General features: G+C 36.5%; 1 protein-coding gene across 3 annotated transcripts in view; it reads left to right on the top strand.

Moving 5' to 3' along the window:
* Positions 1-14,387, top strand: part of Klhl15 (kelch like family member 15) — a 39,328-nt gene extending 24,941 nt beyond the window's left edge. For all 3 annotated transcript variants that reach the window (XM_028779611.1, XM_028779610.1, XM_028779612.1), the window contains one exon: positions 12,632-14,387. In XM_028779611.1, coding sequence (XP_028635444.1) covers positions 12,632-13,741 — 1,110 coding nt within the window. In that variant the 3' untranslated portion in view covers positions 13,742-14,387. The remainder of the gene's footprint in view (positions 1-12,631) is intronic.
* The last annotated feature ends 1,268 nt before the right edge of the window (positions 14,388-15,655 follow it).

Raw genomic sequence — 15,655 nt, 5'->3', positions numbered from 1 at the left:
GAGACAGGGTTTCTCTGTGTAGCCCTGGCTGTCCTGGAGCTTGCTCTGTAGACAGGCTAGCATAGAACTTAGATATTTGTGTGCCTCTGCCTCTGGAGGGATAGGACTAAAGCCATGTGCCACCGTGCCCTGCTTTAAAAAACAAAAACAACAGCAACAGCAACAAAAAAAACCAAACACTATTGGGCTTGTCAGATGGTTGACAACTGGGGTGGGCTTGTCAGATGGTTGACAACTGGGGTTTCATTCCTGGGACCTAAATGGTGGAAGGAGAGAATTGTCTTCCAAAAGTTATTTTCTGACCTTTGCATATGCCATGTCATCCACATGCCCACACATACATAAATAGATAGAATAAATTATTAAGTAAATGCATCTTATTGGTAACAAAATTGTTAAATTATTGATTAGAAACATATCTGTTGCTTTTTTCTTTTTTAACATAGTGATATAGGTGGCTGATTCCTGTGATTCTAGTACTTGGAAGGCTGAGGCAAGAGGATTGCCTTGAATTTGAGGCCAGCTTGAGCTACAGTGTAGGATCTTGTTTCAAAAAACCAGAAAATAATGACAAAATAGTCTAGTGCCATGTTAACATTTTTTATTTTGGTGGTGCTGGGGAGTGAGCCAGGGCCTTCTACATGCTAGGTAAATACAAGTCCATATTTTAACATTTTTGAACCTGGGACATCCTCATAGTTATATATGTTCATAAGGTAAGACTCAGCATGCCATTGGCCCTCTCGATACTATATTAATAATATAAAATAACTTCAAAATTATAAAGTTCTATGAAGATACAAAACCAGATTATTCAGCTTTCTATTTAGTTTTAGAGTTGATTTGAGTGGCTGTTTATTAAGGAAGCAGACGGTATAGATGTATTCTGCTTTAAGTAAACCCATCATGCTTATTTTAAGTACTTTGTTTTATGTGTGTGTGACTTCAGAGTGTGCTTTTTTTCCCTTGTTGGTTAAGCATAATTCACTGTTTTACTCCCAAATTGGATTTATATAAAATTTAAAAAATTTTTGGGTGCTAGGACATCCAAGGGCATGTACTCTACGACCAGGCTATATGATGAGTCCCTATAGATTTTAAAATGCAGAACTAATGTTTTTAAGGAGAAAAGGCCATAATGTATATTTGTTGTATGTATAGAACTTAGAATAGTACTTTTCTATCATTGATAATATATTTATACTTAATAAATCTTTATTTTTATAAAAGTTTAAGACTAGTTACTACTTTAGGCTGGCAAGATGGTTCAATGGGTAAAGGTGCTTGCTGCCAAGCCTGATGACTCGAGTTCAATCCTTGGGACCCACATGGTGGAAGGAGAGTGTTGTCTTCTTGCCTTCACCCACATACAGTGACATGCACACCCCCACATACATGTAATAGAATATTTACTACTCTGGCAATTTTGATAGTTTAAAATACGCCTTTATTACTGAAAATTATTCAAGAGTCAGTGAAAGAATGCTTCAGAAAAGCTTTCTAACACTTTGATGTTTTAAAACTATCTCATTCTAGCCCAGGATGGCTTAACTTGTAGCAATCATCCTATCTTGGCTTTCTGAATGATGAAATTATAGGCCTATGTCATAATGCTCACCTAGAGCTGAAAGCTACAATTTGAGCCAGGCTTGGTGGGCACACCTTTAAGCCCAGCACTTAGGAGGCAGAGCCAGGCAGATCTATGTGATTTCAAGGCCGGGTTGGTCTACATAGTTTCAGGACAGCCAGAGCTATATAGTGAGACCCCATCTCAAAAAAATACAACAAACCCAAACAAACAAACAAACAAACAACAACAACAACAACAAACTTATATTTTGGTGTCTGGAGAAATAGCTCAATTGGTATAGTGCCATGCAACCATAAGGACCCAAGTTTGACTCCCAGAACCCATGTGGGGGTGATGGGAGAATAAAAAGCCTGCTTTGATGTTGCACATTTATAATCTGAATACACAGGAGGCAAAACCCTGGGTACTTGCTAGCCAGCCAGCCTAACCTAATTTGCCAATTTTAGGCCAGTGAGAAACCCTGTCTCACAAACAGGTGGACAATGCCAGAAGAATGGCATCCAAGGTCGATCTCTGGCCTCCACATGCATATAAACATACACACTCAAAAATCAAAGCAACATTTTAAAACAAGGCTATAAAGCATCCTGAAGTCACCTAGAAACTGGTAGAATTCAAGGATGAGAGTTTGAGTATCTGAAGTATACCTTAGAATATAGCAGCTGTCAGTGCTTTCTACTAAACATGAATCTTCCACAGTTTCTCCATCAGTGTAGTTGATCTACACAGCATTCACAGTTGACTGTTAACACTGTTCTTGATCTCATGCTAAGGGTATGATATTCTCAGTAATTGAAGTATAGCCCATGTAATAAAGTGGAGATGCTATTTTTGCTCTCTGGAATCCCTTCGTGTATGTTTTGGAACATGTTGACTAGTCTGGTACTTGTCTCAAGTAAAATTTATGTCCAGCCACCAAACTGTTACTTGTAATTTTAACACTGTTTAGTCAGAACCTCTGAAAAGACTTTGTTCATATCTAACAACTTCAATTAGAGCTAAAACAAGTAGAAATTTTCCTGTAACCCTCAAAATTTTAGAAATACATAAGAGTGTTATATGTGCACATGTGTATTAAGTGTTTGTGTTTTATGTAGGATGTCTGTGTACGCGTACATAGAGGCTAGAGGAGGTCAGAAGTCTTCTATCACTTTCCATTTTAGTTTTTGAGACAGTCTCTCCCTAAACTTAAAGCTTGCCATTTTGGCCAGACTGGCTGGCCAGTGAGTTCCTGGAATCCGCTTTTCTCTGACCCCCAATGCTGGGCCATATTGAGAGCTTTTACATGGATGCTGGGAGATTTGAATTCAGACTTTTGCTTTCATAGCAAGTGCTGTTACTTATGGAGCCATCTCTCCAGTCCTGTAAAAAAATATTTTTAAAGAAAAAATTGGACAGTTGGCCAGAATTTCTAATATGCTTGAATTGTGCTTGAAAAAGATTAAAATCATCTTCAGATATTAAATAGTATTTATGGAGCTAGAATTTGAAATTGCTTAAATGAGCAGTTAGCTCATTTAGCCCTTCGAGTAAAAACAAAAATGGGTGGATTTTCTTTTGGGAACTAGGCCAATGTTAAGTGAGTTTTCTCAGTTACATCAGTCTCCTTTTTGCTAATCCCTACTCCCAGGCCCCATAGATGCTTGGAATTAACCCATATGCAGTTTGAAAAAAAATGACCCACAGTATTTTTTAGGCTTTAAAGTCTGCTGTGTATACAGAAGTCTAGATGATAACTGCTGTTAGACTCTTGGGAAAAGCAGTGTGTTGTGGGGGGTGGGGGGGCAGGGTATAGTAAGTAGATAGGAATCTATTGAAAACAAGAGTTTTGAAAGTTGATGCTTGGGCCAGACATGAGGTGCATATCTTTAATCCTAGCACTCCAGAGGCAGAGGCAGGCAGATCTCAGTGAGTGCTACGTCAGTCAGGGCTACATGAGACACTGTTTTCAAAGAAAACATTTCAGTGTTACCTTTTTCAATAAGAAAGATAAAACAAAATCAGGAGGATAAGGAGCTCTTTGCTAATGTGTAAGAGGAGTAACCCTTTTTAATAAATTGGAAGAGATGATAGAAAAACAGAAAATGAAAGGATTAAGGAGAACTGGATGTGGAGAGAGCTTGTCCTCTGGGTTTATCACCATTGCTGTGAAAAATTTTAAAAAAGGTCAAATGTCAAAATGACTGGAGAAAAGGTTAGGAACAAGAGGAATGTTTGTATTTTGAGCCTTGAAGTCTTATTTATTTTTTGTTTTTGTTTTGAGACAGGTTCTCTGTGTAACCCTAAGCCTGGCTGTCTTGAAACTCCCTCTGTAGACCAAGCTGGTCTCCAACTCAAGAGATCCACCTGCTTCTGCCTCTTGAATTCTGGGATTAAAGGTATGTGCTACCACTACCTGGTTTGAAGTATTAAATTTTAAATTTATTACAAAAAAACCCCCAAAACCCCACATTTCCCTAAGCACTACTTCATGACTCACAAGAAGTTAAATTTTATGATTAAAACTTTTATTTGGCTTTTTTGCTTTACTATATTTATAAATAAAATATACAGTAGAGAATAGGGCTGGAGAGATGGCTCAGACGTTGAGAGCACTGACTGCTCTTCCAGAGGTCCTGAGTTCAATTCCCAGCAACCACATGGTGTCTTAGAACCATCTGTAATGAAGTCTTGTGTCCTCTTCTGGCATGCAGGCAGAACACTATATAATAAATAAATAAATCTTTTTTTTAAAGGAAAAGAATACAGCCTTTAAAAACTATTAACTTTATTTTTTTTAACTTTCAGATTATTTAATCTTTAATCTTGTAGCTATTCAAATATTAAGAACTAATTTAGATGATTTCCTACCTTTATGCACTGTTTCTGACAGAGCTCTGTCATATTGAAGTTTTTAAAGAAATTAAAGCAATCCAGAGATGGTTTAGAGCGTACTGAACCATGAGTGCCCACTAAATGTTAACTCTACCATTTAAAAAGATGGGAGCATCAGCATAAAGTCCTGGAACCTATCCCTATCTGATGCTAAGAGCTGAGCAGTCATAGTACTGCTACTTGAAAGGATCCACACCTAATCGGAATTTACTTTTTATCACTGTATTTTTTTTTTTTAGGACAAAGGTTTTATTTAATAAAAGACATTTTACTTTTAGCCTTTTTGGTGTTGTTTTTGTTTTTGAGAAAGGGTTGTCTGTCTGACAGCCTTGGTTGTCCTAGAACTTGCTCTGTAGACCAGGCTGGCCCTGAACTCACAGGTATCCACCTGCCTCTGCCTCCCTTAAAGGTATGCACCACCATTGTTGAGTGCATCTAGCTTTTTATTTCACATAAGTATAAGCTTTAGTTCTGATCCTGAATATTTTCTGCTTCTGAGAGCAAAGTTCGGGGCCTTATGAATGCTAGGCTAGGACTTTATTACTAAACCATACCCTTACCCCTTGATCATTTCATAAACTTTGACATAGTAGTTTTCCAGTACAACACATGAAAGACTACCCCAGATTTTACTAACAATCAAATCTTTTATCAAATGAACCAGGTTTGGTGCCATTTCCTAGCACCTGGGAAGCTGAGGTAGGAGGATGTCTTACAGGTTCAAGACCAGACTAAGCTACATAGTTACAGGCCAGCCAAGGTCATATAGTATGGCCCTATTTCATAAAACTAGCTAATCACTACCACCAACAAAACCCTAAAAGTAAATGAAATGGCAGGTGTGGTTTCTGTAAGATAAGATCAGTTTTACCATAAGCCCCATGGTAGTACTTTATTTTTAGATTGTCACTTTAGAAGATTAGATCATGATAGAGAAGTGAGGATGAAATTTACAACCCAGATAGAAACTTGCACAGGATACTTTTTGCACCTATCATTCCGAGAGTTAGGTTAGCATTTTTGGATATAGGAAGGGTCAAAAGTATCTATTCATGCAGCTAATGTTTTCTATAAGGAAGAAAACATTTAAAGGAGTGTGGTTCAGAGTCTCACATTGAAGGAAATATTAATATAGAACATTTTCTTTGGTTTGGTGGAAATATATTAGACATTAAAAATTATTTCATCGCTGCGGGGTATAGCTTAGTAGAAGAGAACTTACTTAGCATATATGTAACCTTGAGTTTGACCACTGGGACTATTGAAAGCATGAAATAGCTGATAGTATCTTAAAAATGTTGCTTAAAAACCTAAGATTTAGACTGTAGCTAGTTTCGGTAGATATTTGAAATCACAGATTTTGGGTTAAATTTAGTAATATAATTATATTTCCTTTAGGGAAATGCCTAGTACATTATAAGTTCATTTCACTTCTCAAAATTACAGGTAATAAAAACAAGTTACCTTTTAAATTTGCTTATTTAATAAATGGATTGTGTATTTTAAGAATAAACAATTTTTCCTCTGTTCTAATGATTACCTGTTTCAGTATCTTTATGGAACCACAATCAGAATTAATCCTTTGTCATATTTCTTCCTTTCCTAACAATGCATATATGTATGCACACAATTATACTAAATTGAAAAGTTTTGAGGAGGAAATGGACAACTAAATATTCAGACTACTGTTTTTAAGAGGTTATACATATATCCCTGGATTTTTTTTTTAAAAAATACAGCTTGTATAATAAAATTCTTAACTTATGAAAATAGGAAAGTAATGATCTTTCCAAGTATTAAAATAGACAGCTTTTTGTGAATGGAGAAGGAAAGTATTTCAAAAACATGAAAGGTATGTCATTCTTTCTATGTTTGTCTTTTGAGAGTACCTGATCTACAGATGGCTAAACTGTTACATGAGGAGTGAATGATGGGGGACATGCCTTTTTTTGAAAAGATGAATCACATTTGTTTTTGGGTATCTCTTGTCATGAATATACTTTCAAGGGTTTCTTTCATATGGTTTCATCCCTATGTTTTTTTTTTGTTTTGTTTTGTTTTAAAGTAGAGTGGATGTGTGTGCGTATACAATTACTTAGGCCAAGATTTAGAGACATTAGTTTTAGCTCTGCAATGAGAGAAGGAGTTGGTTGTGTTTGTTGATACTAAGTAATTTTAAAAAAGCACAGCCTTAAGTAGTTTTGGGAAAAGAGCAAAGCAAATCTAGAACTTGCTTTGACTGACAGAAATATGAACTAATTTCTTTGCTTGGAAGATCTTTGAGTTAGCTATTTCAAAAAGCATGAATTCTGTTATTGGAGGCTTAGAGGTAAGAACACTTTGATTGGACTTACATAGAATTGAAGTGAATCTCTTAAGTTCTTTGGAACCCAGGTTTCAAAGGAGCACAATAGAATGAATCGGGAAGAGGACAAAGAAACTAGAAGATTGGGTATAAAATGAAAGACTGGAAAATGATTCCCAAAGCAGGTAAGCTAGGGCAATTTGATGAGATCTCTAAGAGCCAGGGTTAGAATGTGTCAGGTCATCTAGCCTAGTCTTCTGCGACACTGGAATCCCCCTCTATTGTTCCTGTTGCTAACCACAACTGAACTGCCTCCAATAGCAGAGGACTTATTGACTCAAGAGGTCCAGTTGTCCTGGTTTGGGAGAAATAGATACCTTCTTACTGATTCTTACAAAAGAAGGCTCTGATCCTTGTAAAAATTGCATATTCTGACCCCAATTCCAACCCATATAGAAAGAATCAAAACAAGGGTAGACCACAGGAGCTCACTGGTATTGAACACATATGCAGATCCTCCCATATATGCTTTCATCTATTAAACAGCTGAATTATTGTTTGAGAATATGTGTAATGTTCATTACTTTTCCTCATTTAACATTTTGAACATCTGTCAGTACATTTTAGATTCATTTCATATGCCACATATAAGCATTAAAAATAATGGTATATACTATAGTTCATTCCACTAATTTTTTTTTTTGAGATAGGGTCTCTGGCTAGCCTGGAACTTGTTACGTATATCTAGAACTCACAGAGATCCATCTATCTCTTCCAAGTGCTGCGATTAATGGTGTGTGCTACCTGAGGCTTTTCCTCTTTGTTGTTATTAATACATTAAGTAGTTCATGGGGGACAGATTCACTTTGTCTTCTAGTTTTTACTTTAACCTATATAAGCTGTTGTTTGTTTAGTATCTGGTATTTTGTAAAGTACCAGCATATTTTACTTCATTCTTAACAGTTTCATTCCACTCTTTATAATACTTGTTCCACGAGCTTGTTTAACATCTGAATTCTGGATAACTCTCTGGGCACTGCATCATATACTTTTTTAAACTTTTCCCCTGTCATCCGTGTGTTTTGCATTAAAGAGTTAGTACTATACTTCGGCCTCCACACCTTCCAGACACTTCCTTGCATAGTTTCTGATTTCCTTTTCAAAAAACTTGAAAGCTACCTATCTAGTATGCGAAGTTTTTCCTTTCTCCATCTCCAAACAACAAGACTTCTTTCTATAGAGTAGTAGTCTGTTAGTACATCACTAACCAAGTTTCTACTGGGAGGTTAGGTCCAAAGTAGGTTCCTCTCATTTCTGCCTTTACTCTACAGACTAATTACTAATATAGCAGCTGATGATTTTTATACATAGGTATATGACAGAAACCAATCTAAGTCCTTGGCACATTGGCTGTTTCAGTCATCTGCCACGGAGTTAAGCATAGGTGCTATTGTTACCCCAGTAATAACAGGTGAGGAAACAGGACTAAAAGTTCAAGGTTGTACAGCTAATATGTTCCCAAATCAGAAATTTTCTAAATTGAATTATTAATCCCCATACTGGATTGTTTGACAAGATGTTTAATTTCTATGCTGGACGAACTTCTATTGTTTGGAAATTGTGTGGTACCCAGACCACTGGTTGTATACTTACATACTTAAATATGTAATTTGAGATTTGTGGTTCTTGTTAATTTAGTTTTATGTTTTTTTCTCCTTCATTCATTTATTAATCCCTCTATCCATCCCTTTTTTTTTTCCCTCAAGAAAAGGTTTCCTGTAGCTCATGCTGGCATCATTTTCCTATATAGCTGAAGATGTTCTTAAATTCTTGATCTTTCTGACTTGAGGATTATAACTTTCACCATGTTTAATTCTTGTTGACTTATATGAGTATGGACTTTTAGTTCCAACAAATTAATAAGGAAATGATAAATGAATAAAGTACTCTTTTAGGCAGTTTATAGAAAAAGTGAATAGGAAAGGAAAATAGAAAAATACTCATTTTTGCTAATGAAATTTTAAACTACTATATCTGCCCCCTCCAGATAAGATTTCAGTAGGTAAACCAGGCTGGTTTCCACTTAGCCTTCTGGGATTAGATTCCAGGCATATGCCACCATGCCTGGCTTGAAGTAGAGTTTTAATGGTTTTAAATTTTTTCAGGGTACTAGGAATCAAATCGAGGGATTACATATGTTAGGCAAGTGCCCTATCATTGAGCTATACACCCATAACTATTTGAGACCTGTTTTAAAAGTGGAAATATCTCTTTTTTACTCCTTTTGCCTCTTTCTTTCTCCCTTTTGGTCCGGCCCAGCTCGCTCTGGCCCAAAGTATACTGTAGCTGTCCTCAGACACCCATATGAGGGTATCAAATCTTCTTACAGATGGTTGTGAGCCACCATGTGGTTGCTGGGATTTGAACCCATGGCCTCCTGAAGAACAGTCGGTGCTCTTAACTGCTGAGCCATCTTACCAGCCCTCTTTTTAAAACTTGATCTTAGTCAAAAGGCTGAGAAACGATGAAATAGCTCTTAAAAAAAAAAAAGGTCTGATACATGATAAACAAAGAACCAAAAATATTTGTGAAATTCCAGAGAGAGTCATTGTTAACATTAGTAAACATACATAAGTGTATTTAATTGTTGTAGTACCATGTTCTTCAGAAAGTGAGCAGAACCTTAGTTGGTAGGTTGGTAGATGTTCAGTCCTTCAGTACCAATAAAATAACTGACTGAATATTCTGTGAGCATCTTTCTGTGTTAATAAATAATGTTATCCTTAGTAAATGTTATTTAAGGATTTTTCTAAAACAGAACCACTATCCCATTGTTTTTCATAAGAGATTGAAGCTCAGGTTTTCTCCCCTCTGGTTCTTTACTGGTGGATTTTTTTTTCTTTTTTTTTTTTCTTTTTTTTTTTTTCGAGACAAGGTTTCTCTGTGTAGCTCTGGCTGTCCTGGAACTCACTCTGTAGACCAGGCTGGCCTCGAACTCAGAAATCCGCCTGCCTGTGCCTCCCAAGTGCCGGGATTAAAGGTGTGCGCCACCACTGCCCGGCCACTGGTGTTTTTAAAATGTGAAGTAAAACTAGTAAAAGATAAGAGGTCTTCTTTATATTTTTTTCTTATTGCAATCATTCATTTACAGTTTTTTTTTTGTTTTTGTTTTTTGTTTTTTGGGTTTTTTTGGTTTGGTTTGGTTTTCTGAGACAGGGTTTCTCTGTGTAGCCCTGGCTGTCCTGGAACTTACTCTGTAGACCAGGCTGGCCTCAAACTCAGAAATCTGCCTGCCTCTGCCTCCCAAGTGCTGGGATTACAGGCGTGCGCCACCACTGCCCGGCTCTCATTTACAGTTTTTATTTGCTGAATTTTTGTACAGTTGTTTTGCTGGAAAGAATTGAGCTGAATGTGTAGGTGTTGTCATCCCAGTAACTGATTTTTTTTTTTTTGAGACAGAATTTTCTGTAGCCCAGTCCAGCTTCAGGTTTTCTGTGTAGTCAAAGATTACCTTATAGTTCTGAGCCCCTTGTTTTTTCCCAAGTGCTGAGATCACAAAGCATGCACCACCACACCAGGCATGACTCATAGTTTTTGTTTGTTTGTTTGTTTGGTTTTATTTGTGTGTTTGACTGTCCTGAAACTTGATTGTAGATCAGGTTGTGATAGTTTTTGTTAAAGACAGTTACAGTTTCTTTGAGAAGAGTCATTAGGTTCTATCTCTTGCTATTTTTTTAAAAAAATTAATGCATATGTTAAGGATTTTTTTCTAAAACAGAGCAGAAGTTGTATTCCTGACATGCTGGGAATTATACAGATTTTAGAATAAAATTGTCTTCAGATCCCAGATCTACCACTTTTAGTTATGTAAATAGTCTGAGCAAGTCACTTAATATCCTAAGCCTCAGTTTTCTTAGCAGGGAATCAGGGACTGTTACTGGTCTTTTACAGGTGAAATAATTTGACAAGATCTGCACATGTAAAGTACCCAACACAGCTAATGTTTCCCATCTTCTGGAGTTAGACAAGCTGTTCTGCCTTTGCTAGTTTAGTGAAGTCCATGGAGAGAACCTCCATATCAAATAAATGGTCTTATTTGCATAAATGAAATGCCTGGAATTACAGAGGAAATCAGTTATATTGAATACAGTTAAGAAAACATTTAACTTTGATTGCTTATTGTATTGGCTATCTTTTTGGACTTATCTGGGAGAATTAATGGCAGGATAGATTAATGAAAGAAACCTTAGAAAGGAGGAGAAAAAGCTCATTTGCTGGCTTTTGGCTTTTTCTTGAGCTGTGATTTTGTATTTCCAACAGACTCTCAGAAGTTTCCTAATGCAGCACCCTGCCAACAATCTACCTGCCAGGGAATTAAATACCTTTTCTAAGCTAACTGCTTTTCTCACATTGATAATCCATCACTCTTGTGTAAAGCCTCAAGTTTAAATCCACAAATCACATTAAAGTTCTCACTTTTCTACTTTGTTCAGTATCAAATTAGTCATGGACTTCTGTAGAATTGTTTCCAGTCTGAAGAAGGCACCCAAAACCTTGCCACATAGTAGGCAAGTACTACTACTAAGCTACATCTCTATTCCTCATCTTAGAGATTTTTTTCTCTCTCCACACTGTTTCATTTCTCCTGTCCAAATTTAAGATTCTCTTCCTGCATCCTTGTCATTAACAAGCAGAATTCCTCCCTGATGGTTTCTAGCATCCTCTTTTACAAAGTATCTTTTGGGTATTTTGGTTGAGTTGATATGTTCTTACACCTATATCTAAAATGCCACTATAGAGAGATGTGTTCATACTTGTCAACTGATTCTATTAACCAATTTATGTATGTTTTCATTTTTATAAATATATCCTAAGTTTTTTAAGGAAATAAACTACTTCTTCCACTTACTTTATATCTCCTCATAGTGCTAAATACAGTACTTAAGTGTTTTGAAAGATCTTTTTAAAATGATTAATTTGTTTGTTTTACTTATATGAGTACACTGTAGTTGTCTTCAGACACCAGAAGAGGGCATTGGATCCCATTACAGATGGTTGTGAGCCACCATGTGTTTGCTGGGAGTTGAACTCAGGACCTCTGGAATAGCAATCAGTGCTCTTAACCCCGAGCCATCTCTCCAGAAAGATCTTGATAGTAGCCATCTTGAGGTAGTTCTAGTTCCAAAAATAGAAAGGAAAAGTTGACCTATTGTCTGCTGAATTATTACTGTAGGAATTGTTGATGTCATACTAAGCCCCCCCCCCCACCTTTTTTAAAGACAGGGTTTCATTGTAGCTCTGGCTGTCCTGGAACTTGCTCTGTAGACAAGGCTGGCCTTGAACAGACTAAGTCTTTATGTAAAAAACTTACTAGGAATTGTGTATGTATATAAAATTTTCACTAACTTACCACCATAATTTTCCAAATGATGCATTTGAGGTTGTTTTATGGTATATATTATCGTTGGTTAAGAAAACTGCAGATGTGGTCTTTTTCTACTGTGAAGCCCTGTATTTGAACTTATCCCCACTTGTAGCCTAGGGCCTAATGTTACAATAGGTATCTGGTAGACTTTTTTTTTTAAAAAAAAAGTTGTTCTATTTAAAAATTAGCTTGTGTCTTAAAAGGAGATTGTTTACTTTTAAAGACTTGGGAATATATATATGTGATTCTAAATGTAACTTATAAAAACAATTACAGTGAGTAAGCTTTGTAGAAAACAAAGTAGATAATTTTGGTAGGAAATACAGTTTTACAAAGGAGTCTTACAATAATATCTGGATCATTTTAGTAGGCATTAGTAGTTTGATTTATGTTTATGCTTTATCTTTTGGTTGAATGTTTTTACTTGTATTTCTAGGTTAAAACATCAGAATTTTATAGATACTCCCGACAGCTCCGATATGAAGTTGACCAAGCATTGAATTACTTCCAAAATGTTCACCAGCAGCCCTTGTTGGACATGAAGTCAAGCCGTATTCGTTCTGCCAAACCCCAAACTACAGTATTCCGAGGAATGATTGGACATAGCATGGTTAATAGTAAAATACTTCTGTTAAAGAAACCAAGAGTCTGGTGGGAACTAGAGGGCCCCCAAGTACCTCTAAGGCCAGACTGCCTTGCTATTGTCAATAATTTTGTATTCCTGCTAGGTGGAGAAGAACTGGGCCCCGATGGCGAATTCCATGCCTCTTCAAAAGTGTTCAGGTATGATCCAAGACAAAATTCTTGGCTGCGTATGGCAGACATGTCTGTACCCCGCTCAGAATTTGCTGTTGGTGTCATTGGGAAGTTTATTTATGCTGTAGCAGGCAGAACAAGAGATGAAACTTTCTACTCAACAGAAAGATATGATATCACTAATGATAAATGGGAATTTGTAGATCCTTATCCAGTTAACAAATATGGACATGAGGGGACAGTGCTCAATAACAAGTTGTTTATCACTGGAGGAATCACTTCATCTTCCACATCTAAACAGGTGTGTGTGTTTGACCCCAGTAAAGAAGGGACCATAGAACAGCGGACCAGGAGAACTCAAGTAGTCACCAACTGCTGGGAGAATAAGAGCAAGATGAATTACGCCAGATGCTTTCACAAAATGATCTCTTATAATGGCAAGCTTTATGTCTTTGGTGGTGTCTGTGTGATCTTGAGGGCCTCTTTTGAATCTCAGGGCTGCCCTTCCACAGAGGTGTACAACCCAGATACCGATCAGTGGACCATCTTGGCATCCATGCCAATTGGTAGAAGTGGTCATGGTGTGACTGTGCTGGACAAACAGATAATGGTCCTTGGAGGCCTTTGTTATAATGGTCATTACAGTGATTCCATTCTCACCTTTGACCCAGATGAAAATAAGTGGAAAGAAGATGAGTACCCTCGGATGCCCTGCAAGCTGGATGGTTTACAGGTGTGCAACCTACATTTTCCGGACTATGTACTGGATGAGGTTAGACGTTGCAACTGATGACATCTTTCTCCCTTAAAAGGAAAAAGGCAAATAAAGCATTTGTGATACAGTAGTTTAAAAGCATAAAGAAAAACCTCACCAGTTTTACTATCAAAGCCATTGGTCTAATATTGTAAGTTTTCATTCTGTGCTAGCATCTTTCTTTTCCTTTCAGTGGCCTCAGAATCACGCAATAAGTTCATTTGAAGCACTAGCTCTTGAAACTACTTCCAAAAGCAGTTTATACGCTGCTCTACTTACCTGGGAAGTTGATTTTCTGCTTTAAACATTTCTTTCAGATGTTAGTGTAGTATTTGTGCTTCTTGTAAGAGAAGACCCAGTAAGTGTCACTGGATATGATTTCAGTCCCTCTTTATTTGAACTCTTTGGAGATTATTTTAGTCTGCTATATGTTTTGGTTTATTATTTAAAAGTCTAAAACTCTTGACCTTTTTGCATGGCTTTTTGCTGAAAATGCAAAAATTTAAATTTTCTACAAAAGTTTTTTATATCAGAACACTATTTCTAAGCTGCCTTCTCTTATGTGCATTGCGTTAGTGAAAGCATACCCATACTCATATACATCCTATAAATATATAAGGCACACTCCTTTTACGCGTGGTTAGGATTCTATATTTTTAAGCTAGTGCACTTGCACAAACAGTTCGCCATACTTGTTGAAATTTAGATGTAATGTCTTTAATGTACTAATGTTTTTAGAAAGTTAAAATAACTGGAGTCCTCATTGGTATCAAAGTAGTCTTATCTTCAGTCCATACTGGTTCAGTAAAATTTAAACTTATAGTTCTGAAGCATGTATGGATTTGCAAAAACTAATGTTTGGCATTTTGTTTTCAAAACTAAACATTAATATTACATGTCAGTGTATGATTTTTATTGTTTAAAAATGTTTTTCTTTGCAGTCCATTTAATGTTGGTTGTCCTGTTTTAGTGAGAGTCAGAGTGGTCTGTGTCAAGCTCTGACCCTGCATCATGCAAGCACTTTTAAAGAAAGTTAGGTAATACCACAGTTCTAAGTAAAAGCCCCTTAAAAGGAAGTGCAGCTCCCATTGTTTCTCTCCAGGCTGCTGCAGGTGTTGAATGTGGGCCAGCAACTCTTACAGTTTGAGCTCAGTTTTGACTAAGAGGTAAGGAATGAGTTATAATATTATTGGTTATATCTGCCTGATCAGTTAGTACAAAATATTCTGTGGCACTAGAGAGATGACAACCCTCAACATGGGTTTTTACTTTTTGTTTTTTGTTTTTTTAGTTTCTGGAAGCTACTAGCATGAAGGATAGTCACCAGAAAGTCCCAAATAGCTGTTTTAAAGGCATTTATAATAAATGGTTTAGGATTAGCTGTACACTTCAACTCTTTAAATTCGAAGGAAAAAAATAAACAAGAATGATCTGTGAGTAGATCATTCAAAGTGATGTCATTGATGGCCATTTTCTCGTGAGCAGTCTGTATGTGATTAAAGCTTACCCTGGCATAGCTTGCCAGATCTGTGATTTTGGTGCAATATTGCAATGCCTTCTATATGGCTGCTGTTGTATAAATTTTTCTAGTTACTTTGTTTTGTTTTTGCTGCTGGCACCATTGAATATAAAATGGAAGTGTGAAATCATGGAAATGTGAAGATTTTGGTTTCTTCTTCTCAGCCTCTCTCCACACTGCAGTTCATAGTATGAGTAAAGCCTGATTTCCAAAACTGTAAAACCAGAGGTGTTGGAGTTTTAGGAAGTGTCAGGTACACAAGTAGCTTTTAAAAAGGAAAACTTTTTTTTCCTTCAGGAATCAAAATAATGTCTTTTATGTATGGTTCTTCCATTTTCATTAGGTGGCCTTTCATTTATTTCTGATTTCTGAAAATAAAATTTGTTATTTGAGTTTCCCTTAGAATGTGGGTAAAATGTTTTTTATTTTAA

The sequence above is a fragment of the Grammomys surdaster genome, unplaced genomic scaffold (assembly GCF_004785775.1).
Source record: "Grammomys surdaster isolate TR1022 unplaced genomic scaffold, NIH_TR_1.0 357, whole genome shotgun sequence".
Classification (NCBI taxonomy): domain Eukaryota; kingdom Metazoa; phylum Chordata; class Mammalia; order Rodentia; family Muridae; genus Grammomys; species Grammomys surdaster.
This window is presented reverse-complemented; position numbering and strand designations above follow the sequence as displayed.